At 49.5% G+C, this 23,851-nt stretch overlaps 9 protein-coding genes across 15 annotated transcripts; 5 read left to right on the forward strand and 4 right to left on the reverse strand.

Annotated features, from left to right (window-relative positions):
- Nucleotides 1-176: 176 nt before the first annotated feature.
- Nucleotides 177-792, forward strand: TERG_06144 (uncharacterized protein; the record flags this gene model as incomplete). The annotated part of the gene is made up of 2 exons (XM_003233099.1): nt 177-270; nt 344-792. The coding sequence occupies 2 exons, from the start codon at nt 177-179 to the stop codon at nt 790-792; spliced, it is 543 nt and encodes a 180-aa protein (XP_003233147.1).
- Nucleotides 793-1,356: 564 nt separating this feature from the next.
- On the forward strand, nt 1,357-4,620 carry TERG_06145 (uncharacterized protein). The gene is made up of 5 exons (XM_047748554.1): nt 1,357-2,322; nt 2,418-2,531; nt 2,604-2,813; nt 2,892-3,470; nt 3,604-4,620. The coding sequence occupies exons 1-5, from the start codon at nt 2,110-2,112 to the stop codon at nt 4,495-4,497; spliced, it is 2,010 nt and encodes a 669-aa protein (XP_047604538.1). The 5' UTR covers nt 1,357-2,109; the 3' UTR covers nt 4,498-4,620.
- A 676-nt stretch (nt 4,621-5,296) lies between these two features.
- On the forward strand, nt 5,297-9,310 carry TERG_06146 (uncharacterized protein; the record flags this gene model as incomplete). The annotated part of the gene is made up of 3 exons (XM_003233101.1): nt 5,297-5,715; nt 5,772-8,108; nt 8,170-9,310. The coding sequence occupies 3 exons, from the start codon at nt 5,297-5,299 to the stop codon at nt 9,308-9,310; spliced, it is 3,897 nt and encodes a 1,298-aa protein (XP_003233149.1).
- A 244-nt stretch (nt 9,311-9,554) lies between these two features.
- Nucleotides 9,555-11,686, reverse strand: TERG_06147 (uncharacterized protein; the record flags this gene model as incomplete). Its single annotated transcript, XM_003233102.1, has 4 exons — nt 9,555-10,806; nt 10,869-11,058; nt 11,131-11,406; nt 11,509-11,686. The coding sequence occupies 4 exons, from the start codon at nt 11,684-11,686 to the stop codon at nt 9,555-9,557; spliced, it is 1,896 nt and encodes a 631-aa protein (XP_003233150.1).
- An 819-nt stretch (nt 11,687-12,505) lies between these two features.
- On the reverse strand, nt 12,506-14,965 carry TERG_06148 (protein vts1; the record flags this gene model as incomplete). Its single annotated transcript, XM_003233103.2, has 5 exons — nt 14,870-14,965; nt 14,124-14,665; nt 14,051-14,082; nt 12,629-13,974; nt 12,506-12,562 (listed from the first exon to the last, which is right to left on the reverse strand). Exons 2-5 carry the CDS (start codon nt 14,552-14,554, stop codon nt 12,506-12,508), a joined length of 1,866 nt encoding a protein of 621 aa, XP_003233151.1. The 5' UTR covers nt 14,555-14,665; nt 14,870-14,965.
- A 416-nt stretch (nt 14,966-15,381) lies between these two features.
- Nucleotides 15,382-16,879, reverse strand: TERG_06149 (uncharacterized protein; the record flags this gene model as incomplete). Its single annotated transcript, XM_003233104.1, has 3 exons — nt 15,382-16,461; nt 16,544-16,624; nt 16,700-16,879. 3 exons carry the CDS (start codon nt 16,877-16,879, stop codon nt 15,382-15,384), a joined length of 1,341 nt encoding a protein of 446 aa, XP_003233152.1.
- Nucleotides 16,880-18,087: 1,208 nt separating this feature from the next.
- Nucleotides 18,088-18,901, forward strand: TERG_06150 (deoxyuridine 5'-triphosphate nucleotidohydrolase; the record flags this gene model as incomplete). Of its 3 annotated transcripts, XM_003233105.1 has the most annotated exons (4): nt 18,088-18,451; nt 18,516-18,647; nt 18,715-18,755; nt 18,821-18,901. In XM_003233105.1, the coding sequence occupies 4 exons, from the start codon at nt 18,088-18,090 to the stop codon at nt 18,899-18,901; spliced, it is 618 nt and encodes a 205-aa protein (XP_003233153.1). The 3 variants fall into 3 exon arrangements, with proteins under 3 accessions (XP_003233153.1, XP_047606797.1, XP_047606798.1); XM_047750104.1 differs by lacking the exon at nt 18,821-18,901 and having other exon boundaries at nt 18,715-18,776; XM_047750105.1 differs by lacking the exons at nt 18,715-18,755; nt 18,821-18,901 and having other exon boundaries at nt 18,516-18,664.
- A 153-nt stretch (nt 18,902-19,054) lies between these two features.
- On the reverse strand, nt 19,055-20,674 carry TERG_06151 (uncharacterized protein; the record flags this gene model as incomplete). Of its 4 annotated transcripts, XM_003233106.1 has the most annotated exons (6): nt 19,055-19,745; nt 19,810-19,927; nt 19,989-20,201; nt 20,269-20,348; nt 20,511-20,521; nt 20,621-20,674. In XM_003233106.1, 6 exons carry the CDS (start codon nt 20,672-20,674, stop codon nt 19,055-19,057), a joined length of 1,167 nt encoding a protein of 388 aa, XP_003233154.1. The 4 variants fall into 4 exon arrangements, with proteins under 4 accessions (XP_003233154.1, XP_047606799.1, XP_047606800.1 ...); XM_047750106.1 differs by lacking the exons at nt 20,269-20,348; nt 20,511-20,521; nt 20,621-20,674 and having other exon boundaries at nt 19,989-20,037; XM_047750107.1 differs by lacking the exons at nt 19,989-20,201; nt 20,269-20,348; nt 20,511-20,521; nt 20,621-20,674 and having other exon boundaries at nt 19,810-19,913.
- Nucleotides 20,675-20,894: 220 nt separating this feature from the next.
- TERG_06152 (uncharacterized protein) lies at nt 20,895-22,746 on the forward strand. Of its 2 annotated transcripts, XM_003233107.2 has the most exons (4): nt 20,895-21,409; nt 21,518-21,535; nt 21,658-22,087; nt 22,163-22,746. In XM_003233107.2, exons 1-4 carry the CDS (start codon nt 21,369-21,371, stop codon nt 22,532-22,534), a joined length of 861 nt encoding a protein of 286 aa, XP_003233155.1. In that variant the 5' UTR covers nt 20,895-21,368; the 3' UTR covers nt 22,535-22,746. The 2 variants fall into 2 exon arrangements, with proteins under 2 accessions (XP_003233155.1, XP_047606802.1); XM_047750109.1 differs by having other exon boundaries at nt 21,518-22,087.
- Nucleotides 22,747-23,851: the final 1,105 nt, after the last annotated feature.

The raw sequence follows: 23,851 nt of genomic DNA on the forward strand, positions 1-23,851 counted from the left end.
TCTCTCTCTCTTTCTCTTTCTTCCTCCTCCTCTTCTTTTGTCAAACAAACTCGTCTACGTTCGCTTCTTCGTCGTCTTTCGCTATCCTTTTCTCACTTACTCTACTTTAATCTACATCCCATTCCTTCGAGACAGCTCCAGCCCTCGTTTCTTCAACCAAAAAGAATCCAGTCAAGATGAAGTTCTCCGTTGCCGCCGTCGCCGCTTTCGCTGCCTTCGCTGCTGCCGCCAACACCAGCTTGACCCCAGAGCAACAGTGTGCTTCTCAGTGTATGTATTAACAGGTCTCTGTTGTGATCAACGAACGATAAGTCAAACAACTGGCAGAGCTAACGCGACTTAGGCCCTGAGAAGGACATCTGCTGCAAGGCCATCTGCTTCAAGGTCCCTTGCCCATCCAACCAGGACGCTAAGGACACCACTATTTGTGCTGCCAAATGTCCTACCGACCAGGGCCCTGCCGCCTACGCCCGCTGCCAGCAGGGCTGCATCCAGTCTCACTTCTACACTCCCGGTGCCACTCCCACTGCTGCTCCAACTGGCTCCTCTAGCGGTGAGAGCACCGCTACCACCACCGGCTCCAGCCCATCCAACACCTCCGGCTCTGAGACCACCTCTGGCTCCGGATCTGCGACCTCCGGCTCTGGCTCTTCTGGCTCCTCCCCATCTGCTACCCACTCTGGCTCCGGCTCTACCCCAACCCATACCGGTGCCGCTGTCAGCAACGCCAAGGTCCAGCTCGGCTCTGCTGCTGGTGCCGTCGGTCTCCTCCTTGCAGCTTTCGCCCTTTAAGCGCGAGGCAGACATGCTATCCCTTCTCTCTCTTCCATCTCTGCAGTTGTGTCGCTGTATCATGTCAATAACCTAGTTTTGGGCCATGTTGTAACTCTTTAATTGATAGCGGGATGACTTTTGGAGTACAGATCTTTGATATTTTTCCTTTTTTAACGCGCCAGTACTATAACTTACCATACCCCATACCAATACTATTATACCTAATGCCTCCCATTCCAGTTTCCATCTTCTGTCGTAGAGTCCTCGTCAGTAAGGATATTACTATTATCACTCCCGTCGTCGTCCGTTGCAGTATCGTCAATATGACCCCCCCAAGTAATAATAGAACCTACCTAATAGCACGCCCCACATGATCATCTTTAAATCCACGACCTCCTCAGGCTGGCATCAAATTGAGATCCTTCTTGACGTGTTATAGAATGCAGGTTTATATAGGTATATCTAAATGCTTGTTAAAACTAGCTGTTGCCTCTAGTCGAGCCGCAAAATGCAAGATTCACCATGACTTGCTGTTCTGGCTCAGTCTTCGTCGACCAACTGCGCCTCGCTGGGGGCCTACGATGAAAATGAACGCGCGGATGGCTGAGCCTCTCTCTTTCATGCGCGGGAAGAAGTCAGGGTTGTGATAAAGGTGATATTATTGCTTCTTCATCTCTGGCGCTTCCCCCATATGCAGCGTATCGCACAAGTATACATGTCTGAATCGACCCCATCCTTGCCTGCCTGCCGGGTCTAGAAACTGACTGGTTACTTCGCCCTGCCAGAGATCACGGCTGATATCGCTTGGCCTCTCCCGATTGATTGACGTTCAGCGCGCGCATCAGCTGAAGATTATGCACCTCCGTCCCTCTCATGTTTCGTTCTCTGTACTCCGTAGATGTTGAGTTCAGTGGCTACCAGGGACCATGGCGGGGATAGCTCACTAATTATCGATTTACGTCATTCTCTTGAGGTATAAATAGTTAGTTCAGATAACGGATAACTGATTAACCATCGATCTCCATTATTCTACTAACTAACTACTGCACTGCGGCTGGAAAAAGAAGAGGAATTGCTTCCCTGCCCGCAAAGCCAATCCCTCATCTACCGTATACTGATCTTCCTCTACGGAGTACACGATATAGCTATAGACGCTAGTCCGCTGCGAAGCTTAAGGCAGAGCTGATAAATAGATCTACCAACGAGAAACGTCGCTAAGACTAGAGCGAAGGATGTGTTAAACCAAGCGATTTCGACACTCTTCCACCTTTCGCATCTCCCTCGACACGCAAGCCGTCCATCGTCTTTCCCTCGCCCTTGCCGCCCGTTGCCATCATGTCGGTCCAGGTCTTCCTTAACCGGCCGCATCCGTTCTTTACAAACCTCGACTACATCTCTGGCAAGGCTGTTTTGTCCCTCTCGACGGAAACAGCCATATCTTCCATCAATGTCAAGCTAGAAGGCGAGAGTCGGACTCGTTTGGCCGCAGCGAAGTATCCGCATAACGAACGATCGGACAAGAAGCGAACCGAAATTGAATTGCACAAGGTCAGAACAAACAGTTATTCGGGAGAGAAATGAGTTTAAATATCTCAGATAGGGGAGTTGATGCTAACGCTGGGCCATTTTCTTATTTGATATAGGTGCTGTATAAGGTCGTTACTGTCTTTCCTGGGCCCGATACCCAGGATAGTGTGTCGCCTAATACATTCTATACCCTCTTACCGGGGGTGTATGAATATCCTTTTCAGTTTAGGGTGTGTACGGTATCTGGCTTTGATATATAATGCTGCTGTGAGGGCTGGCTGGCTGATCTGATGGCTGTGTAGTTCCCATTTAACAACGACTGCATCGATAACCCGCTACCTACCAATTTGAACATGGCTGGCATAAGGGTAGAGGTAGCTCGGGATACTAACCAGCACATCCGAAGGACTCTTCCTCCTTCATTGACCGGGTTTCCCGGTGAAGCTGAGATCAAATATTACGTCAAGGCAACCGTCGTCAGGCCGCAGTTTTACAAGGAGAACTACAGAGGAGTGCGCCTTTCTCACCCTGACATCTGATTAACTACACCACTTTTGGGAAAATTTTTACAATACTGATGTTTTATTCAGTTTGCGGATTTCAAGTTCCTTCCTATCGAACCGCCACGGAAGAAGGAGATTGATAAAGAATCATATGCCAGACGAGAACATCAGTTTAAGTCTAAAATAACACCGCAGTCGCCGCAGTCCCCACAATCTCCGCAGGAGAAAAAAGGACTCTTCAAAGGGAGTACTGAAAACGAACTGTTGCCTCGTTTCTCTGTCGATGCACGCCTACCTAGCCCGCCGATAATAACATGCAACGAACCACTACCACTGCGCATCTTGATAAAGAAGCTCAATAACAGCAGCGAGATTGTTACCCTCCAGCTTCTTCAAATAGAACTGATATCCTACACCCATGTCCGTGCCCAGGATCTGACTCGCTCCGAAAGTGGAAGCTGGGTTATTACTACTCGAAGTAATATTGGCTTGCCGCTAGGAAATAGCAATGACCGGGCAGGTAAAGAGTGGAAGCTAGATACAGAAATGTGGAATCGCATCCCTCTTCCTAGCTCCGTTCTTCCGTCTTTTGAGACATGCAATTTGTCAAGAACGTATGAGCTGGAGATACGAATTGGACTGGCCCATGGGCCAGTTGGGTTGAAGGTACTCCTCTACATTTTATCCAATCCCATTTCACCATAGGTTATATATGATTTTATTTGTCTACTTTCTCCCCCACTAACCCACTAATCTCCTGGGAAACACACAATTTAACATATACTGACATTTACCATAGAAAGGTTTGATTGTCCTTCCCCTACGGATGGCTGTTCAGGTCTATTCCGGTATTGCACCGCCCCAAGCACTCCTAGACGCTATGAATGGACATCCATCAAAGGGGCCAATTCCAGCTCCTGTACAAAACCCGGTCTTCGGATTTGGTCCTGGGCCTAGCCACATACCGCCTAGCCAGCCTATGGCAGGCCCTGGCCCTGGCCCCAGCCCGATCCCGATGAACCCGAATATACCACCTCCTCAGCCCCCACGTCCAAACCCGGCAAACAACCCCGTTTCAATGGAAAACTACGAAGAAGCACCCCCACCCAGCTACGAAGATGCGATGGCGGATGCTCTTGCGCCAGTAGATGGCCCGAGGCACGAGTATAACCCACTTGCCGCATCACAACGCTCTTCATCATGGACCTCAACTGATGCTCAATCTTCAGCGCCCCCAGGTAACCCTAGGAGTAACAGCTTCGGCCCCTCCGGTTCCGGTGGCTACGATATAGATTCAAAAAGTGACGAACGATTATTTCCCAGCGAAGCTGGATCACGCTCACCGACGTTCGAGTTCACTAGTATCCCGCCTGTGACAGTCGAGAGAGATGTTAACCATCCATCTACTCCTACCTCCACGACCGAAACTAATGGCCCAGAAAATAGCAGCCGAATGCAGAAGCAGATGCGTGAGTTTCAACACTATCAGACCACAGGCCAACTGGACGGCATATCAGAGTCACCAATCACATCAACAACAGATTTGCCTTCAATGACATCCTCATCAACAGTATCACTTCCAATAGACAGACCGCCTCAACAGTCGAGACGGGTAACGCCAATCATGCCAAATCTAGGTATACCTCCTAGAAAACCTGTTCCTACACCGAAGAAGACGAATTCATTGCCTTGAACTACATACTTAAGATGATTTTCTTTCATTTGCCTCAACCAAGCGCTGGGCGGGTGGTTAGTTAATGGAGTTATGGCCGTGGTATCTTGATTCGACTTCAAAATTATCACTGTTTTCATGAGCGGGGGGGGGGGGGGGGGGCGCATTTCATTTCTATGACGGTACTAAAGGAAGCAGGACTTAACTCCATGATGATTTCTATGTGGCTAACTGCTACCATTATTAAATAACTGTTTGGTATTCGGAAGAGCAGACAGAACTATGACCCTCTCTCTACCTTCCATAAGAAAACTAATGGAGATATATATGCCTACTGAATGATCGAATTTATATTATGGAACACGTCGTTCTCTTCATCTCCTGCCTCCGCTGAACCATTCACGGTCTAGACTGTCAGTTTTGATAGGCACCCCCTAAGTAACTTGGCCTGACCAGCAAAATGACCTCGGGACTTTGTTAACTAGTTAGCTAACTAGCTAATTACGCCAAGCTCCCGCGTCACCCCAAACCTTAAACTAACTATCGTGCTAAAGCTCCTCGACTTTTCAACTACAAGCTTCTTTTCCCTCTTCTCTCTCCCTCTATTGTTTTTTGACGGACTCCGCTTTTTATTAAGAGACGCCGTGCGGAAGATAAAATCTTCTATTGCTACGCGAAACGAGAGGATAATTCCTGGCGTGGCCGTTGTCGTCACTGCCACAGATGCGCACTCGCCTCAGTCGAAGGGGCGCGCGAAACCGTTGCGGACTGACCGTTGAACCATTAATCAGCAGCATCGATACATTACACGGCAGTAACAATGCGTCTTCATCTCATCGTTCATCGGCATGAGTTGCCTGTCACGCGTCTTCTATGGAGTACGCCCATAACGCAAAGTCCCAGCTTATCGCTGTCCCGCCAACCGTCTGCTTTGTCATCATTCACCAGCTCCGGCCCTGCCTCCATACGTACGCTGAGCGCCAGTGGAAGTTTCAATACTGCGTATACGTCAGCCTGTGCCCCAACTGCTGCCGGCGGAGACTCTAATTATATCATCTCTCAGTTGCTGGCAGATGTAAATGAGGTCGTGCCGCTGGGAAGCCCCACGAGCACTGAAGATGCGGAAGATGATAATGGCGGACAGTGGCATTTACATGACTATGTTGTGGAGGTCATGGGCTCCGAATGTCTGCATTTCATGCGTGTTGATACCCTGCTTAGAGAGGGTGATGAAGTTGTGTAAGTGCTGTCCTGAAAGCCTAGTATTTTACCTTGTACTAATCCTTGATGTTTAGGATTCGTCCCTTAGATCATGAAGATATATCTGCCAGAGTAGCGACTGGAAGATGGCAAGTGATCGATGACGGGACGTATCTAATTGATGGTGTTCCCTTTGGAAAATCACGCCAGGGGCTAAAACGAACAACCGTATCTCGGCCTTCTATAACAATACCCCCCAGAAATAAGAGACGACGACTGGAAGACCCAGATCGGAGTCACGGTGGAGTGATAGAGCCTCCTTCTCTTCTCAATGAATCGACTGTGGTTATTGAAGATGTTAATCCTCGAAAAAATGACGCCGAGAAGCCGGAGGAGAAAGAGCGTGCTATGGCGCAAGATAATGCGGTCATTGAGGAGACGCAGGATTTGAATGCTGTAGTTGAAGGAGAAGAAGACCCAACTTCTGCCACTGGTGGTGTACCTGTCCCTTCGCAGGCACCTGCGGTAGAGGAGAGCGTATTAACCACTCCTCCCACCGTTAAACGACATAAAAAAACACATATCGCCTTGGAGAAAGCTCAGTTACAGGACCACGAAGAAGAAAATCAATCAGAAGATTCATCAAGTAAAGATTCCTCGGAAGACGAGACTATGAGCTCTAGTGAAGATGAGTCTAGTGATGACAGTTCAGATTCGGAGTCAGACTCTGATTCTAGTTCTGAATCGGAATCCGATTCAAATTCGGAGTCAAGCTCAGACACAACTTCTAGTTCCAGTTCGTCAAGTAGCTCGAGCTCCGATTCAGATTCGGATTCATCTTCTGGTCTTAGTTCCACCCCAAAATTATCCACTTCTAAAAATAAAGACACACTACCCGAAGCGGAATCTTCCAAGCAGAAGCATAATGTTGCAAAAGGAAAAGTCAACCCCCCAGGCCATGGCACTTTACGCACCAAACATGGCAATTTGAGAACAAAGTGGCGCAGGAGATTGATCCGACTGAAGATTGCTGGTATCCTGGACAAAGATGCTAATTTCGAAGACATGCGGGCCTGGGAGAACGGACAAGGAGGCTCTGAGGCTGTAAATGCCTTGCTTGAAGCTAAAGAACAATCAGAATTTGAAAGAAAGAGAGAGCAGCTACTACGTGATATAGATGAGGGTGGGATTGAAGTACCGTCCCCCTCAGAGAAGAGAAGGAAACATAAGGAGACCCTATCATCTGTCGAGGTAGATTGTCTTGCCACCTCTACACCAGCCAAGGATAAAGCTTCTCCCGCTCCGGATGCCGCCGGTTCTGCCAGGCAGTCTAAGTTAGATATTGACAGCACGCGACGTCTTTTATTTGGACCCTTAGGTGTTAAGACACCAAAAACGAAGGAAGATGAAGAGCAAACTCGGGCTAAACTTTCACAGAAGACTAGCCTGACCCCAAAAGCTACACCAAAGGAGTCTGAGTGTGTTACACTTGAGACTTCAAAAGTACTTCAGCCAATTCAGAATTGGCAAGCCAAGATTACACTCAAGGCCACCGAATGCTTCTATGATGGGGTTGCATTATCTACACCTCCATTCCCCTTCGTGCAGAGATGGGATTCCAACGCCCAAGCTGTCATTCAGGAGCTACGCGCAAGCCAGGCTCCCCAAGGCAAGAAAAAGAAAAAGAACAAACGGAAACGGCAATCCCAATCCAACGGTGAGAACGAGAAGGGATACCTGGAAGAATTTGGCCACAACGAGAATCACTCAAACGAAGATATTACCCTTGACTACGGGGACGAGACCGGTGGCCCAAGCATGGATGTATTCCTCGTTGCAGAGACACAACCAAAGGCGAAGCCTCAGAGTGATAAGAGAACGTCTAGCCCCGAAAATCAAGGCCTCATGGAGTGTAGAGCTGGAGACCTGCCTCCTCTACCTAAAGATATGTCAACACTGCCCAATGCGGATAAGACCAATCTATGGCCAGGTGCGATTTTTGTATTTAAACAGCTAGACGTTTCCAAGGCTACGAATTGGCAGCCCCAAGTGTCTTCCTACCGCACTGCAATTGTGGAAAACGTGAACTCTACCAATACAATCACTTTCCGTCTTGCCAAGCGCGATCGAGATGTAGTAGAAAGCGACGGTGCCAATGACGGTCAACCACGAAGTTATACAAAGTTCGAAATGCCTGGTTTCGATGACATCGAGGAAGAAGACAATGGGCTGCGGGAACTTGAGATCCAAAACCTCATTGACGCAAAACTCATCAGTGCTCCTCCGCATGCATCGGCAAGTGAATTACAAGAGCAACTTGCAGATATAGAAGAGGAATTAGTGAGACTTCAAGAGGAGCAAGTGCTGGAGAATCTGGCAGATGAATCGATAAATCTCGCCAGTGAGGTGGCAGAGACGCAAAATGTTCGCATGTTGGTGTAATGTTATAACCCCTTGTACCGTGTAATATATTTACTTACTATTTTCATGCAGTACTGAGAATGCGCCAACCCTTAACTCTTCACAGCCAGAGGATATCCAAGTTTCTTCTCCTAGCCGCCGGGAAATATCACAGCTCATTAGAGACGCTGGGTTTAGGTCTTCGGCGAATTCAGAGTTGGCTACCCCTGACAAAGTAGAAGTCGTGGAAGACAGTTGTCTCGATTTAGAAGATAAGCGGCAGGATGACAGTGAGGGGACTGTTTGCGAACAAAGTGCCGAGGACCAAACTATTGTGCAAGGAAGCGTTGCCCTTCCTCGAGATGCCGAGAAGCACGACGCAGCAGGGCCGCGTGAAGATAGCCCTGTTGTCGAATCACCTAAATTCACTGGCTTTGATCATGACTCGCCTCCAAAAGGAGCAACAGAAGAAACTCCGGCGGAACCAGGACCACGTAAATCTCCAACTCCTTCAGAAACGGCAAAACCGTCACCTTCACCGGCTCTAGAGGATTGGATATCTGCGCAAGGCTCCACCAACGGAAATGAGAAGGGGAAGAGTCGAGAGCTGCCGAACGATCCGGATGAAACTGATGACGATGAGGATGACAGTGGTGATAGCAACCCAAACTCACTCGTACCCAATCCATTTTATGAGATAGACAATCTCTCTGAGAATGATCCAACCCCGTCATTGGAAGAACTGCTTGCAGAAGCTACTCCGTGCCCGCCAGTTTCATTAAAGCCACCGCCAGCTGCCCACAAGCCTGCTGGGCCGTCCTCGTCTTTACCAAAAGCCAATACGTCCTTAAGCACGCAGGACCCGGCTGCAAAATCAACTTCACCCCCGTCACAGGAAGACGAATTATCGTTGCAGGGTGGGCAGGACACTGCAGAGAACAATGAGCCTTCTGCGTCCCAGATACCAGATGGTTCTATAGTGGTAGACTTGACATTATCAAGTGATCCTGTGGCAGGTGGTGATGAAGATTACGTCGATGAAGGCAATGATGGCTTTGAGGAAGATTCATCTCTTTTCCATGGGCCTGGGTGGGTAACTAAACGGAAACCAAAGACAGCGGCGAAGCCAAAGCCTAAACCTAAGGGTAAGGGTAAAGCCCGAAGTTCAGCATCACAAGGGAGTCAAAGAGGTGGTCGACGGCCGAGATTAGTGATTAAAAGGAGTACGGTTTGATTCATGGAGCATTTGCATACAACGGCAAGGGTATGGCGTAACTAATGGAGGAATGGGAGATTATTTCATTTCACGTGTGTGTGTTTATGTTAATGATGCCAACGTTATAGCAAATTCAGTATGCAATACCTGAATCTATATCATGTAGTTGGCCTGTAATAAGAGCCATAGGTAAGTTGTACAGACTGAAAGACAACTAATTATTAACCTCGACTCTCGATGACTGCAAAGTGACAACGTCTCTCTACATGGTAACCTTCCCAGGAAGATCAACAGTCAACACATCAGTTCCAGCTACCAATTCCTTCTTCCCGGGCATATTTCCCCTCCTCATGAGCTCAGCGCTCTTCGAGATAATAGGATCCATTCCCATAGTAGCAACTGCCACCACTGTGTCACTAGATGTGTAGAAAGCAGCAAACTTCGCATTCTCAGGCTCGCCTTTCATGACGATATCATCGTATCCGTCCACTGTGTTACCACAATACCGGAGCTGAGCACCCAATGCCGACCAGAAAATTGGAATGAACGGCTTTGGCTTAATAGGATGGCTGGACGTTGACAAGTGTGCGATTGTGCGCCCAACACTACGGCCGGAGTTCTGGGCCACGTTCCAATGTTCGATACGAACGTGGAATTTACCATCCTGCCCTCCAGGGCCGTGGTAAGGGTATTTGGCAATATCTCCAATAGCGTAGACGTCCTTTAGGCCCTGGACAGCAAAGGACTCATCAGTCTTGAGAGAGCCGTCTCCTTCAAGTTTCACAGCTGGGTTCTCTTTGATATATTCAGTTGCAGGAGCAACACCAACACCGAGAATGACCAGATCAGCCGGCAATTCTGTTCCATCTTTCAAATGCACTGCACCAACCTTGGTTGAATCTGCAGAACAAGGGGTAGCTTTCTCCACAGATGCGGACAAGTAGAACTTCACGCCTGATTTCTCTAGATTACGTTGGAAGATGCGGCCGACCTCTACTCCCATCACACGCTCTAGAGGTGCAGATTCCATCCCAACGATGGTAACCTTATTCTCTTTCGCCAATGCATTGCCTACTTCCATACCGATGAAAGAGCTTCCGATGACGACAATATTCTTACCCTTCTCTCCCACTGCGGCCAGGATAGCCTGGGCATCAGTTACATATCGGAGAGTAAAAACATTGCCCAACTCTTTAAACCCTGGAAGTGGCAGCATTCTAGGCGTTCCTCCTGTGGCCAGAACAAGTTTGGTGTATGGGTAAGATTTTCCAGACTTTGTGGCCACGGACTTCTTCTCGAAGTCGACAGAGGTCACTTCATCGGAGACTGTGTTTACAGAGACGTTCGAGTACCAATCCTTGGATCTGAGCTCGATCTTTGAAGGATCCGCTATCAATGCTTTGGAGAACTTTGTCCTGTCAAGTGGGAGATTAGGCTCTTTTGATATCATGGTGATGTTTCCACTATATCCAAGCTCTCTGAGGGATTCGATGGTACCGAATGCTCCGCTCCCGCTATAGAAGTCCAGTGTTAGTGACATATATCATCCCCTAGAGAAATGTTGGTGTATGCATACCCTCCAACTACAACGACGTTGTCATTTCCAGAAACTTTGCAGGTCTTCACCGGCTCTCTACCCCATGCTTTGAGGGATGCTTCATCCGTGTGGACATAAAACGCTCCGTTCTTTTCAGAAATGTCATACTTGTTCAATGCGTTGGGTGCGGGAGCATCTTCAACATCTCCACTGATCACATTGAAACAGGCTAAGTACCTATCAGCACAGCTCTTTTTTCACGAGGTAGAGTAGTTTCAACCAAATGAAAGAGTCAACGTACCTCCATGCCACGGACAGGTTATTCTTGCATCAGGAGAGAGCACACCCTTGACCAGGGGTGCTCCGTAATGTGTACATCTAGCGGTCATAGCATGGACTTTGTCATCAAGTTTCACGAGGAGAAGCTTAACTCCCTCGAGTCCCTCGACTTGTACCTCAACCTTGTCTCCATTTTTGATCTCGCTGGGCGAGGAGCCGATAAGTTTGTATTCGGGCATGTTGGTAGAGGCTGCTGAGGTTGGAAACCGTGCAGGGATAGCTGTGCTGAAGGTCCGATCTACAATATCTTCAATGTTAATACTTCACTCCCTAAATAAGGGTCTGGGATTGTTCTCCTGGGAAGACAAGCTGTAAAGAAATGCGGGGGAGAATACGGAACTTGACAGGTAGCAAGCTCGCCAGTGAGCTCGGTCTGAGAATTGTCTTGAAGATATACGCTTGTCCAACGGGATAAGAGGCCTGGGCCGGCTGAGAGTTGCAGTCTGCCTGGTAGTTCGGATCCTGGGCCAGATGAAGACTCGACGAAGAAGAAGATGAGGGGATGGAGGATGCGGCATGCTTTTTATATGGTACAAGGGGAGCCCTTCCTCTGCGCAGCCAGAGACAGACACACACCTGCAGTCTTCCGCCCCTTTTTACGGCGACTCGTCCACCATGCGATATATTTACCTTGCTAGATCATCTGTAGCTCCTAGAAGACGGCTTCTTCGGCCTCCAACTCGACTTAAACCGCCATCCTCGCACTGCGAGCAGCGATGCTGGAGGGCCGTGTAAACAGCGGAAATTATGTCATAGGCTTGGCTGGCGATGGGCGGGTTGACCAATGGCTGCAAGCTGATGGTCAGCAAGGAGGATGAGATTCGGAGGATACGGCGACGGGATAGATGAAGGCATAGAAGAGGATTATATGAATGCATCTATATAAGGAATGAAAATGGTCGTAGGTAGCCTACATGATCCGCCTAACTGTTGCCTGGGACTATTGGCAAAGCGCAGCCGAGATGTTATGAGTGACGTTATACTCGAGTCAGTCTTGATATTGTATCAGTGGTAGTAGACTCTGCTTATATCCATCTGCTATCCATGCGGATAAGGAGCTATAGGAACAATTTCCCAAGTCGAAAAGAACGAAAGGTGTGTAAAAATAATTAAAAAGGGGGAGGGGGAATTCAGACACCAAAAGATGATATAACGCAAGAGCTTTCACAATCGTACCGGTCATGCTCTTGTCAGATTATAGACGTGGTGAAATCAGGTAGATATCGCGAGACAAAAGAGAGTATAAAAATTCGTTGCGGCATCACCGAATGGGAACAAACCATTTCTCTTTTTTTATATCAGACATAGTGCTACATCTCCAACCTAGTGTGGTGGGCTCAGAGGATGTTGTCGAGCTTTCCCTCCGACTTGGCCTCCTTGACTTGCTCAAAAACCTGTAACAAAACAATAGTTAGCATAAAACACGGATGAAGGGCGGATAGGGTAGCTCGGATAGCTACCTTTAACATCTTGTTTCTGGCACCAAGAGCATTCACGCCACGGGCCTCCAAGCCTTTGTCGTCCAACTCCACCAGCTCGGTCCACTTAAGATCCTTGAGGTTGTCGGTATACTTGTGTAAGCGAAGAGATCGAAGCCAGCCAGGTATGTCTTGAAGGAGAGCTGGGTCGGTTGGGTCTTCTGGTGGCTTGGAGCTTCCACGTCGACCGCGTGGAGAACGACCACGGGGGATTTCAGAATGATCAGACAGGTATCCTTCGTGACTGCCAGCGCCACTGAATTGACCGACACCCATTCCACCAAGAGTGTTACCCAGGTAGGCGTTAGCGTCATATGCAGCAAGGAACCCATTGTTCTGAGGAGAAGTAAAGTTCATCTGTATTGGCGTTCCCTGGAGGGCCAGTCCGGGAGAATTAGGGCGAGAACGGCGCCCGCTGATGGCAGCTTGCTGTTGAGCCTGCAGAGCAGCAACCTGCTGGGGGTTCAGGATTTGGCCGGAGTCATTCACCATTATGACATTGGTTCCGGGAATGGTGTTTGGGAGGCCAGGGGATACAGGGGGCTGGTTGTGCATACGGTTCTGGTTGTCATTAGAACGGGTGCGGCGGTATTTGCGTGCATCATCCAAGGCAATGCGATTATTGACAGTTGACAAAGCAGCAAGTTTCATAGCAGTGGCGTTGGCAATCATATCAGCCTGGTTTGGCTGGCTTTGCTGGTTGAAAGACGAAACCATGGGGGTATTTGTCATGGAAGCCCAACTTGCGTTTCCCACATTGTATGGAGAAAGAATTGGAGGCTCTGGCATAAGATCTGGAGCAGTGATGGTGGTGCTTTGGATATTAGAAGGACCTGACGAAAGCGGAGAACGAAGGCCAGCAGACTGAAGTGGCTGAGAAAAGTGGCCCATCGGTTGCTGCTGCTGCTGCTGCTGCTGCTGTTGTTGTTGCTGTTGCTGCTGTTGCTGACCAGACGACGATTTGGGCCGTGCAATAGGGGCCTGTTGTTCTGGTGCTCGGTGAGTCCAAGGAGAAGCAGGGGGCTGAGGCAAGTTATCCTTGCCAACATCTGTAGTAGAAATGGTAGGAGCAACGAGTGAAGACCTGTCTCCACTAAATACTGCACTGTTACGGTTCGACACAGGAGCATTTCCGGTTTGTTGAGTGAGTTCAGCTTTCTTCTTAGCAATAGCGGCTGCTGCATCAGGGAACATGGCGTTGATAGTCGAGGTGTCAAGTCCTGAGTTGCGCTTATTGCTAGGGGAAGGTGGCGGGCGAACCAAAGAGTTGCGAGACCCTTCTACGTTTAGCTTCGACATGGCATCACTTAGACGGTTGGACATGGCGTCTGTACGGTTTCCGTGTTAGCGTGGACCTAAATCCGAGAGCTAGAGGAGCTCATAGTTTTAGGAAAGTAGACATACCCTTTTCCCCAAAGGTTGCTGGGGACAGCACACTAGACATCACCTGCATTCATAATTTATAAATACTAATCACCCAAGGCAGTAAGTCAAATTATTTGTGGTCTGTTGGAGCAGAGCGTAGAGAGCGGCGGTTCTCTCCGCTTCACTCAACACACGAAACCACTGCTCGATAGCGCTAAGCTCGTCCTTGAAGTCTTGGTCCAAAGTGGCGGCAGCCATTTCTTCCAGAGTCGTCTCATACTGATCGATGTCCGCCAGCCACTGCTGCGCGGCCCGATCGAGTGCATCGTCCGCGTTATTCTGACCCTGTGACTGTTGGTTGAAGTACACTTCCGAGGCGGGGCGAATATTGCGAGCAGACAACGGCGGGGCGAAGCCGGACATATCGGCAGAGGCGCGAAGTTGATGAGAACCCCCTAGGGTACGGGATGAAGACGGAGGGCGAAGGGACGACTTCGAAGCCTCAGGGGTGCTGTTTCGGTTTCCAATAATGTGGCTTGCCATGGCTGTTCTCGGGGATATGGAGGGAGGTTTCACGGCCCGGCTGGAGAACGGAGAGGAGTGTATTAAATTTTTTTTGGGTTGGTGAGTAAAGCAAAGCTCCTGCAGCGCCAGCTGAGTTTGCAAAGGGAGAGTCAGCCACGTATTTTCGAAGGCAGGTAGATGAATAACCCCCAGAAGAGCGTCGGGGGGCAATGCCCAAGCGACGGATATGATTAAGGGACAGGGATCCGAATATTCAGCCAGAATCCGGACAGCTGGTTTGATGGAAGGAGTATTTTTTTTTTTTTTGGGGGGGACGAAAGGTCGGAGGCAGACCAGGCCAGTGGGCTGCACGGCGGTTTGGCAAGCAGTATAAATGTATTAATATGAAGTAACGCAAAAAAACTCGCAACCCGTCGAGGATAGGGTCTTTTGAGGCTGGGCGGCAATCAAGGCTCGAATCTGGACACGGGGGCAACAGCGGTGTATCAAACACAGCGGCTAAACCAGCAAACGTCTGAACTAAGGCATGAGTCGAAGCATAAAGGACCGGAAAGCGCGCGAGGGGAGGATGCGAGAGGGAGAGAAGGGGAAACGAGGTTTCGATCAGGTCGGATTCTGCGAGCGAGCGAGGTTTGAGGTTTTGAGGATGGAAGAAAACGAGGTTTTTGTGGTGGAGTTTGGGATGCATGTTGAGCTGACTAAGCGGCGGTTGGCATAAACCTCTAACATCAGAGCATACGGAGACGATGGAGACGATGGAGACGACGAAGACGACGAAAATATGGCATTAGATCTCTAGTCTAAGTAGGTTGGTTTGGTCTGATGCGGCAGCGCTGGGGGCGCCCTCAGGCCGGCCGGTTTCGCTGCAGCTTCCGTCTCTTCTGGCGTACATCAGTTGCGTCTGATCTCTGCGCGGCCACCTTCTCACCCCCAGCGGTCTTGCCTGCCGGTGCATGGTCTTTGGCGACTCCTGACGGCTCGATGTCGAACAGCCTCTTCGGCCTCTCCCGGGTCGAGGAGTCGTTGGATATCCGTCTGCTCGACACAGCCGAATTGCCCGATTCCGACTGATCCACGGATAAATTCAGCGTGCTGCCCGCGTCCTTCTGCATGCTCGAGTCTGTCGTGAAGGACATTCCCAGTCTCAGGTCGTCCAGACTGATCGACCCGCTCCCGTGAGATACTCGCTTATGCCACCCGTCCATCATGGAAACTGCCTCCTGCCATCGCTGCTCCATCTTCTCCCACCCATCCCGCAGTCGAGCAATCTCAGAGTCCCGGAGTTCCACTTCTTCCAGAGGAACAAAGGATGGATTTGTAAGTAGGGCTCGCAGCTGGTTGAGAGTAGCATCCATTTCCCTTGATAGCAGTTCATGCCGGGATAGAGCGGCATCTACACCTTCTTCTTTCCCTGCAGCGCCCTCAGCAACCCCCTCCACATCTCCATCTTCCAGTCCTTGCAGCTCTCTTAACGTCTGAATTGTATCCCGAGAAAGCTGTATCAACGCATCGTTTTCATCACTCAAACTCTGGCACAGCTGTGTCAAATACTCTGTTGTTTCTTGCTTGAGGCTGTGGCCCGGTATATCCACAGTGTTTCCCCCCTGGGCCACCTTTCGGCTGGAAGTGTTCGTCTTCGGTGGAGGCTGTATCGTGATAGTCATTACACCGTATCCATCTCTCTTTCCACGCTGTCGCTCGGTCAGGTGTGTTTTTAGTCTCTGCAATTCAATATCTCGTTTGCGGATGTCTGTAGCGCACTGGGTTCTTATCTGCTGAATCGAGGACTTCATCCGCTGCATCTGATCTTTTAGGCCACGTATAGTAATATCTGCATTGCGTATTGTGGATTTAAATGCTGTTTCTTGCCCTTCTGCCAGAGCAATCGAGCGAGACAGTTCTTTCGTTTTGCCCTCCAGTTGTTCCTATACCCATTGATAACACCGTCAGTTTAGGGTCTATCAAATCACCCCACTGGCAATGGAATCGTGGACGACCAAAACTTACCACCTGAAGTGCCTGTTTTGCTTCTGTCTTTCGGAGATTTTTCACAGTGGTGGCAAGACTTTCCCGTTGTTCTGCTTCACGCTGGCAGATGGGAAATGTCAGTGCAACTGTTGCAGTATCATAGCCTGTAGGAATGGGGGAAGCAGTAGCACTCACGTCTCTCCGAGTCACTAGATCGTGGATCAAGTTAATAATTTGTGCCATCGTGTCTTCAGCGCCATCCGCAGCGTTCCCCGGGTCTGCAAAGTCGATCCGTCTCCCATTCCGCAGGAGTCCCCGGGCGAGAAGCAGGTTATTGAGATATTCGGAAGCAGACTGCAGATTAAGAGTGTCCATCCTCGCGCTCGGTACTCGGTGCTGGGTGCTCGGTGCTGTCCAAAGACACTTCTTCCTCGTCTGCAACAACGCTTTCAACCTCCTTTAATAGAGAAACTTTCATCTGCGAAGGGTGGAACCACGACCTTTCCCAAAGCGGAAGTCTGTCAACATTGAGGCTGTATGTGCACGTGATATGGGGATCTTTATTTATCCGAAAGCCTAATTCGTCTCATGGAGTGGAGTCCCTCTTTGGCCCGAATTGGAAAGTCTCGTGTTCACTCGAGATGAGAGCGTTTTAAAGGGCAGAAATAACAAGAGAGCAGAAAGGAACTCGATATCTTTATTGCTACAACATCATGGACAAAGGTTGATTTTTTCAGCTTAGACTACGATTAAAGATTGAGCAAATTAACTAGCCATGGTATCCGCTTTCTGTATGTTTTATTGCTATGGAAATGATACCCAACGTAATTATCTTGGCCCCATGGTGGAAATTCCGGCGCTGGCCCAAAGAAAGAACGGCCCCAAGACAACGTCCGAAGTCTGACATACTTACTACTACTTGCTATTATTGAACACTCTATCTGTTCCCCTGACAGGGTTGTTTCCCTGATTTCGCTTGACGTCTGCTTAGGCTCGCTGCGGTTAAAGTCTTGGCACAAACTATGACATAAGCGGCTTAAATATGCTCCAGGCACTGCCGCCCTTAGGTCGTTCGACCCGAAATCTCGACCCTTGGGAAAAGGGCTGCACATCAGTCGGAGGCTTCTCAGGGCTGCGTCCGAGTGGCCAATACCGGCTGTTTCTCGGGTGCATCTGGCTGTATCCGATAATAACCCGGCACAACAGCTGCGTAACGGTGCTTGCGTGCTGGAAAATGGTGCAACAGACCTTTTGAGGGCTTGCCTATCGTAGAAATCTGCTCCGTAGCGTTAACCTGAGCAGACATGCAATACCTCCGTACCCAGATCACCAAGACATGTACTACCTAGATGTTCGTGCGGTGCAGACCCCAGGAGACGTATTACTACTAAGTATGGCATGTTATATCAGGATATTGTTTGGGCGCGGACGCCGGAAGCTTACCTCACGTGACGGACGCGTACCAGCAAACACACGGCCACCGCCATAAAAGACGAAGATAAAGTGCTTTTTTGACCTCCAGATAAGCTGAACAACGCGGTTGCGGACTTGATGAATTGACAGAGTAGCCTGCTCAACGTATAATGACAAACTCCAAAGAAGTCACACCTCCCCCTGCTGCTGCTGCTGCTGCTGCTGCCCCGGGTGTCAAGGCTCTCGCTCACACCGCCCCTTCTCAACCGAACTCGCCTCTCGCCAAACGCCCCAAGACTGAAGCCATGGCGGTTCCAGAGACTTCCGAAACTGCACCCGCTGTTGCTGTTGCTGCTGCTGCTCCTACCTGCCAGCTGCAGGTCAAGAAGCTGGTGCCGGAAGCCCGCGCGCCTACCCGAGGCTCTGCCTTTGCTGCCGGATACGACTTGTATGCTGCAAAGGAGACGGTGATTCCCGGCAGAGGCAAGGGGTTAGTTTCGACTGGACTTGCAATTGCTGTTCCAGAGGGAACTTGTAAGTGGCTTAGCTGAAGAAATTCGGTCTATATATCTTTTCAGGCTAGCTGACATGGTGGTAGATGGAAGAATAGCGCCCCGCAGCGGGCTTGCGTCGAAGAACTTCATTGACACTGGAGCCGGTGTTATCGACGCTGATTATCGCGGAGAAGTCAAGGTGTTACTATTCAATTTCTCCGGTGTCAACTTTACCAGTACGTCGTATTCATAGGGTATTCTCCGCTTGAAGGGATGATGCTAACGTGGTGCAATAATATAAAGTCAAGGAAGGCGATCGAATTGCCCAGCTCATCCTGGAGAGAGTAAGTTTATCGAACAGTTAACCTGGCATTGGCAGCTCAGTCAGTGGCTAACACACGGCTTACAGATTTACACACCTGAAGTTCTTGTAGTTGAACAATTGGAGGAAAGCGTACGTGGTGCCGGCGGGTTCGGAAGCACAGGTTAAAAAAGCAGCTTTTCAACGACTTGAAACTCTAGATAACTATGATTTTCGGTTTCTATTCTAATGTCCGGTATATATGTTTATGCGCAGATGGCAGAATAAGAGACCCCTGCTGCTAGAAAGCAACATCAATGGCAATATACAGGCTGAAGACGATCACTGGTTCCACTCCCTCACCTTGAATTTCACAACAGGGTGTCTTACATGTTCGACGTTGCGCACCAGCCTAATCTCCGCTGCCTTCGATGCACGAAGCCGGGCCCTCTTCTCAAGCGCGGCCTTGCGTTCTTCCTCTGGGAGGTGAGCAAACTCGGCGTCATTATTCTCATCTTCGTTCTGATATCTCGCTAGCTCTTCGTTCCTAGCAATCATCGTCTTCTCCAGAACCGTGTGCATGCTTGCCAGAACCTTCTCAGTGGCCTTGGCAAGCGGCAGATCTGTCATTGCAACATTGTCTGGAGATACCCAGGAAGCTGTTTCACGAAGGGCAGGTGAATCATTAAACACGGCTTCACGGAGTCTTCCAACCATCAAGGCACCGAACATGTCGCCCGTCCCACTGAAGAAGCAATCAAGGCGAGGTACTTCGACTTTAAATAACCGAGCAGAGCGGTCAGATCGCATGGTAGAACCGAAGACTGCCAGCATGTTGTCGGGACGGGCATCTTGGCTGACGGATGAATTATCTGCTGTTGAGAGGGAGATGACCGATGATGCCGATGAGGATGGCGGCCCAGGTAGCTGCACCGAAGTAACAATGACATGAGGCACGTTATATGTCCGGTGGATCACGGTCACTGCATCCACCAGGTTTTCCGCTGAAGTAATTTTTATTCCAGAGAGTAACCTTGTTTTATTCTGTTAATCTTGGTGTGTGGTTGTGGATTTGATCAAGGGACAGCTTGACTTACTCTGCTTCGAACTGGTTTGGTAAGATCAAGTCTGCATGGGGAACGAGGGCTTTATACGCTGGCACCACATCCTCGTTAACGTATATACGTCCCTGGTCTCCCATGACAGGATCAAGCACTAATTCTCATCTGTTAGAAGGGGCCATGACTTTAGCACGTACACATCGTCACCGACTCACCCCAGAAAAATGAGCCTGGCTGCTTAGATGCCTTCTTCTTCAGGTCCATGGCAATAGCCCCGACTGCTTCCACTGCGGTTGCGCTGGGTGCATATCCAGTCAGCAAAACGTCAAAGTCAGTAAGGTAGCTCTGCCGTAGCCCTTCGTATAGGTTGGTTATTTCTTGGGCCGACGACTTTGTCCCTCTAAACTGTCTATATCCAGTATGGTTGCCTATGCATGGTTAGTATCTACTTGCCTGTCTTCCTCGACATGCACCGCAGGACGGAGAGCCCCTCACTGAAATGAACCGTGTTCAAGGCAGCCACTTCGCAGCCCAAGGACTGCATGGCAAGCGTGGCCATTGTATTGCCGACATATCTGTGTCAGAGCAGTCTGATTTAGTCATGTAGACAGACAGATTGAAGGGTGTTCATGTGCATTTCCGGGGCCAGCTCGGGGGGAGGGGGGTATCTTGTGGAAGGTAGGACATGGCCTTGTCAAAGCAGGGAGTACCAGGACAAGCAGAGGGCTTCTTCGTACCCATAAACTACCTTCAGACAGCCAACATAGCCAGGGTTAGCACAGGGTTGATATCACCATTGGCCCGTCGCCAAATTAACCGCGGCCTTTGGGGGCAACCAACAACGTACATGACTCGCAATCGCCAACACTTTTGTCTCGGGCACCAGGTCGTCAGACGCCATGTTGGCGGCACTCACGGCGGACTGGTTAGTTAATATAGCTATCTCGCTAGCTAATGGACGCTCCCTTTTGGAACTATGACTGTTACAACCTGTACAGGATCCCCCAGCTGGCCTCTGGTCGTGGAGTCGCGGGTGATGGAACCGCCGGGAAATTTCCTCTGGCCGAATGACTCGCCTTTCGCTTCTTCGGCTTCCGGCTTCATGTAAGCAAAAGGCTGCAGGCGCTAGGCAGCCAGGCAGCTACAAGTACGTATCGGTCAAGCAGCGAGCTACTTGTGAGTTACGAGCTGCTTGCTATTAGTTATGTCTGCCGGGGAGGCAGTTGGGCAGCGAAGCAGCGAAGCAGCGGCCTGTACGGAGTATAGCCAGACATCTACATGACCGCAATACATACAGTCCCATCCCAGCTATCATATAGCCATCAACTAGTTATTATTATTAACAAAGTAGTACTTATATAGTCAAGTAGCCAGCTCGTCGTAGTGAAAAGCTTAGCCGGCGTCCAGGACAAATGACCGTCCGCCGGTCATGCCTCACTTCCCACAGACACAAACACGGCCATCCTCCTTAAAAGAAGGCGACGGGATGGACACCGGTTGAGGCCAGCGGAATACACAGCTCTTCTTCCTCCGTCTCTTTCGCCTCAGTACAGACGGCAGTAGGCCTGTTCTTGCCCGCTCGCCGCCTGCCCGCCATGTCGTCCCAGGTCGTGCGGTTCCTGCGTGCAGTCTCCAGGTAACGTCGTCCGCCAGCATCACCGCTTCACAAGCCCACTCAGCTATAGCAAGCAGCTATATTTCAAGTCAAAGGAACCACTAAGCTAACGATGTAACTACTCCACAGGCTTCTGGGATGGATATAGTATGCTCGCCCTTCCCTTACTCCCCTCCCCCACCGCTACCGGCCGTCAGCCTCACAGGCAGACATCCCGAAGCTGGCCCTGGAATCACATAGCTAAAAGAAGCCGAAAAAAAATTACATAGCATGCTCTGCTGGTCTCTCTCGTTCTATCCGCAGCCGATCAAGAACTGGCAACGTCGCTCCACCTCGGGCTCGACCATCTCGTTCCCGACCTCAAACGTGCTCGGCTTCATCTGCTACGCCGTCTACACGTCGACCTTTTACTTCTCACCCGTCATACGGCACCAGTATGCCGTCCGTCATCCAGAGGCGCCGGAGCCCACCGTGCGAGCCAACGACGTTGCGTTCGCCTTCCATGCAGTCCTGCTGAGCGTGTTGACTTATTCCCAATTCTACCCGATGATATGGGGATTCAAAGCATCGGCGCACCAGAACGTTAGCGCCCCTGTGGCCGGGATGGTAGTAGGATGCGTGCTGTGCATAGTCGGCGTCTTCCTCCTGGCGTGGTCGAAGGGCGGTAATGATGCTTCCGATTGGGCCTGGATAGATGGTGTATGTGCCCTGCTGTGCCCTGCTGCAAACTGCAACTGCAAATGCTTTGCTGACGGTTGACGGTTGCATCATCAGATCTATACCATGTCATATGTCAAGTTACTTGCAACGGTAGTCAAGTACTGTCCCCAGGTGTACTTGAACTACCGGTTAAAGTCAACGGTGGGATGGAGCATATGGCAGATCCTTCTTGATCTGATAGGCGGCATCCTCTCCCTGATACAGCTGGTCATTGACTCCTCGCTTGAAAACGACTGGAGCGGTATCACAGGCAACCCGGCGAAATTCGGTTTAAGTAACGTGAGCATCTTCTTCGACTTTGTCTTCATTGCTCAGCATTACATCCTTTACCGGAATAGCAATGGGTCAAAGGAAAGCGATAGTGAGGATGAAGATGTTGAGAGTCAAGATCCTGCTCGACAACCACTACTTGGGCAAAGAGCCTAGCTGTTGAAAGTAGTAGTACAATAGTACACTATTCCCCTCTTCTTTTCTTTTGGATAGATAACTGGGCAGGATGATGCTGGCTGGTTTGAACTACTTTAGGAACACGGAAGGGCGCGCGCCAGCTGGTTTTGGGTATTTTCTTGAGCCATCCTCGCTTTCTCCTCGCTTGATGTATTATTTGTGTGTTCACCTTGCTTTATTGCATTTTTTATTTTATTTTTATTTTTTTCAGCTACTTTTAGCTATACTGACGGCTGCCTTTGGTCCGGCCTGTCAGTTGGTCGTATGATGCGGTCATGCTGACCTTACCGCTACTTTTTATCTGGCAGGACATGCTATAGTTGTTCTCCTTCCGCCCATGGATATGGATACCCTCGTACACGCCGGTGGCCATCGGATTTTTACCCCCCTGGAAAATAAAATCAATAAATAACGAAGCAACCTTGGAAGGCATATAAGACACGCAGGATGCAGAGCCGGACCAGAATCAGAACCAGAATCAGGATCACATGAATTCATTTTTTCTTTCTCCCGCCCTTCCATCTCTCGTTTTTTTTTTTTTTTTTTTTCTTTTTTTACTGGAGAAATAAATATATACACGGGGCTGTGAGCTGGTTAGTTACTATTGAACGACGTCAATCAAATAGATCAACAATTCAATGATTCAGTAGCCCCCATTTTACTTGCAAGGTGTCCGTTATCCTAATAATCCTATCCTGAAACCCTCGTCTCAGGACCTCGACGGTAGTTGTATGATATTGATGAATAATGGCCGTGTTCTTTTTTTTTTTTTTTTGGAAAAATTTCCCCTTCCCCGATAGACAAAAAAAGAAAGTGAAAGGAGCGATGATTTTTTTTTTTAGCCTTGTAACGAAATGTGAGGAGGCGGGCATGGCAGCGGGAACGGGGATGGAGACGGGGCTGAGACGGGGTTGCTCGTGAGGCGGTGTTTCGCTTTGCTCCCGAGACGATGGCGAGGAAACAACGAAATATAATAAAAGGGAAATAAAAAAGTCGATAGAATGGATGTAATGGAACGTATTAAAGAAATACACAGGAGGAAAAAGCAACGTGGTGTGAAGAAAAAAAAATGAAGAATGATCCAGCCGATGCTTGTACGCCTTTGCAAACCGAGTAATGAGCAAGATGGATAGAGTAGGCAAGGAAACGAATGAGGATAAGAAAAGCCAAAGCGAATGAAGAGAAATAGAACCAGGCCGGGCCGGGCAGACGAAACGAATGGAGATATGGTATGGTATGGAATGGCAAGATGGAAGAGACACAAACAGAGTATATATATAAACTATATATATATAT

The sequence above is a fragment of the Trichophyton rubrum genome, assembly GCF_000151425.1.
Source record: "Trichophyton rubrum CBS 118892 genomic scaffold supercont2.7, whole genome shotgun sequence".
NCBI classification, from domain to species: Eukaryota; Fungi; Ascomycota; class Eurotiomycetes; order Onygenales; family Arthrodermataceae; genus Trichophyton; species Trichophyton rubrum.

Excerpts from the sequence above, each read along its gene's own strand:
- TERG_06145 (XM_047748554.1), top strand. The coding sequence starts at position 2,110 with ATGTCGGTCCAGGTCTTCCTTAACCGGCCGCATCCGTTCTTTACAAAC. Across the intron at positions 2,532-2,603 it reads AATATCCTTTTCAGTTTAGG|TTCCCATTTAACAACGACTG; the intron begins GTGTGTACGGTA and ends ATGGCTGTGTAG. Across the intron at positions 3,471-3,603 it reads ATGGGCCAGTTGGGTTGAAG|AAAGGTTTGATTGTCCTTCC; the intron begins GTACTCCTCTAC and ends CATTTACCATAG.
- TERG_06152 (XM_003233107.2), top strand. The coding sequence starts at position 21,369 with ATGTCGTCCCAGGTCGTGCGGTTCCTGCGTGCAGTCTCCAG. Across the intron at positions 22,088-22,162 it reads ATTGGGCCTGGATAGATGGT|ATCTATACCATGTCATATGT; the intron begins GTATGTGCCCTG and ends TTGCATCATCAG.